This window comes from Sinocyclocheilus grahami, unplaced genomic scaffold, assembly GCF_001515645.1.
Source record: "Sinocyclocheilus grahami isolate Dianchi unplaced genomic scaffold, SAMN03320097.WGS_v1.1 scaffold3519.1, whole genome shotgun sequence".
Lineage (NCBI taxonomy): Eukaryota > Metazoa > Chordata > Actinopteri > Cypriniformes > Cyprinidae > Sinocyclocheilus > Sinocyclocheilus grahami.
In genome coordinates this window covers 4,645-5,448 of record NW_015508636.1, presented here as the reverse complement: position 1 = coordinate 5,448, position 804 = coordinate 4,645, and the positions used below count along the sequence as shown (strand labels likewise).

Sequence of the window (804 nt, the reverse complement as noted above, 5' to 3'; positions counted from 1 at the left end):
TTTTAATAGTGGCCATGAATCCATCACTTTCACCAAGTCTAACATGTTTTTTCATTTTTTTTCCCATATGTTTGTTTGTATGACTGCAGATTCGTAAAGTATGGAAGGAGGACTCAGTGGTGCAGGGCAAACAGCAGCCATATGTGCGGAAAACTACAGCCTACTCTCCATGAACCACCCTAGAGTGAGACAGATGAGAGACAGACACAAAACAAAGAGAGGAACAGAGGAAGAGGCTATAGAGACCTCTCGGCCTAAATTCTCCTGCTGTAGAGAGGAACTTTAACAGCGAATCAGTGAAATATTATGGCATTTAGATTTATTACCTGTCTGTTATTTTATAAGGAGGTGAATATGATCTGCATATATCATTTTGCTTTACGGCTCTTCATCGCTGCTGAACGGCGCTAACGTTTCTTTCAGCCTGTGCGAGTGAGTGTATGTATGTGTCAGTTGTTCCGATTTCCTCACCTTTCCTCAAACTAAAACCCTGGGAATGTGGTCTGTAAAATGAGCTGAATTTTTGGTACCACAACAGTGCTGCGTTCCATTCATATTCCTGCTATATATAGCTTGATGCTGGAAAGATGATGTATACTACTGGTCAAAAGTTGGGAACATTTAAGATTTTTAATGTTTTGAAACAATTAAGATTTTTAATGTTTTGCTATTCTGCTCACCAAGTCTGCATGTATTTGTTAAAGATACAGCAAAAACAGTAACATTGTTTTTTGTTTTTTTTACAATTTCAAATACGTGTTTTCTGTTTGAATGTCATTTAAAATGTAATTTATTCCTGTGATG

At 37.3% G+C, this 804-nt stretch overlaps 1 protein-coding gene across 2 annotated transcripts in view; it reads left to right on the top strand.

Annotated features, from left to right (window-relative positions):
• Positions 1 to 633, top strand: part of LOC107576332 (formin-binding protein 1-like) — a 6,700-nt gene extending 6,067 nt beyond the window's left edge. For both annotated transcript variants that reach the window (XM_016262527.1, XM_016262526.1), the window contains exon 4: positions 90 to 633. In XM_016262527.1, the coding sequence (XP_016118013.1) occupies positions 90 to 97 (8 nt within the window). In that variant the 3' untranslated portion in view covers positions 98 to 633. The remainder of the gene's footprint in view (positions 1 to 89) is intronic.
• Positions 634 to 804: the final 171 nt, after the last annotated feature.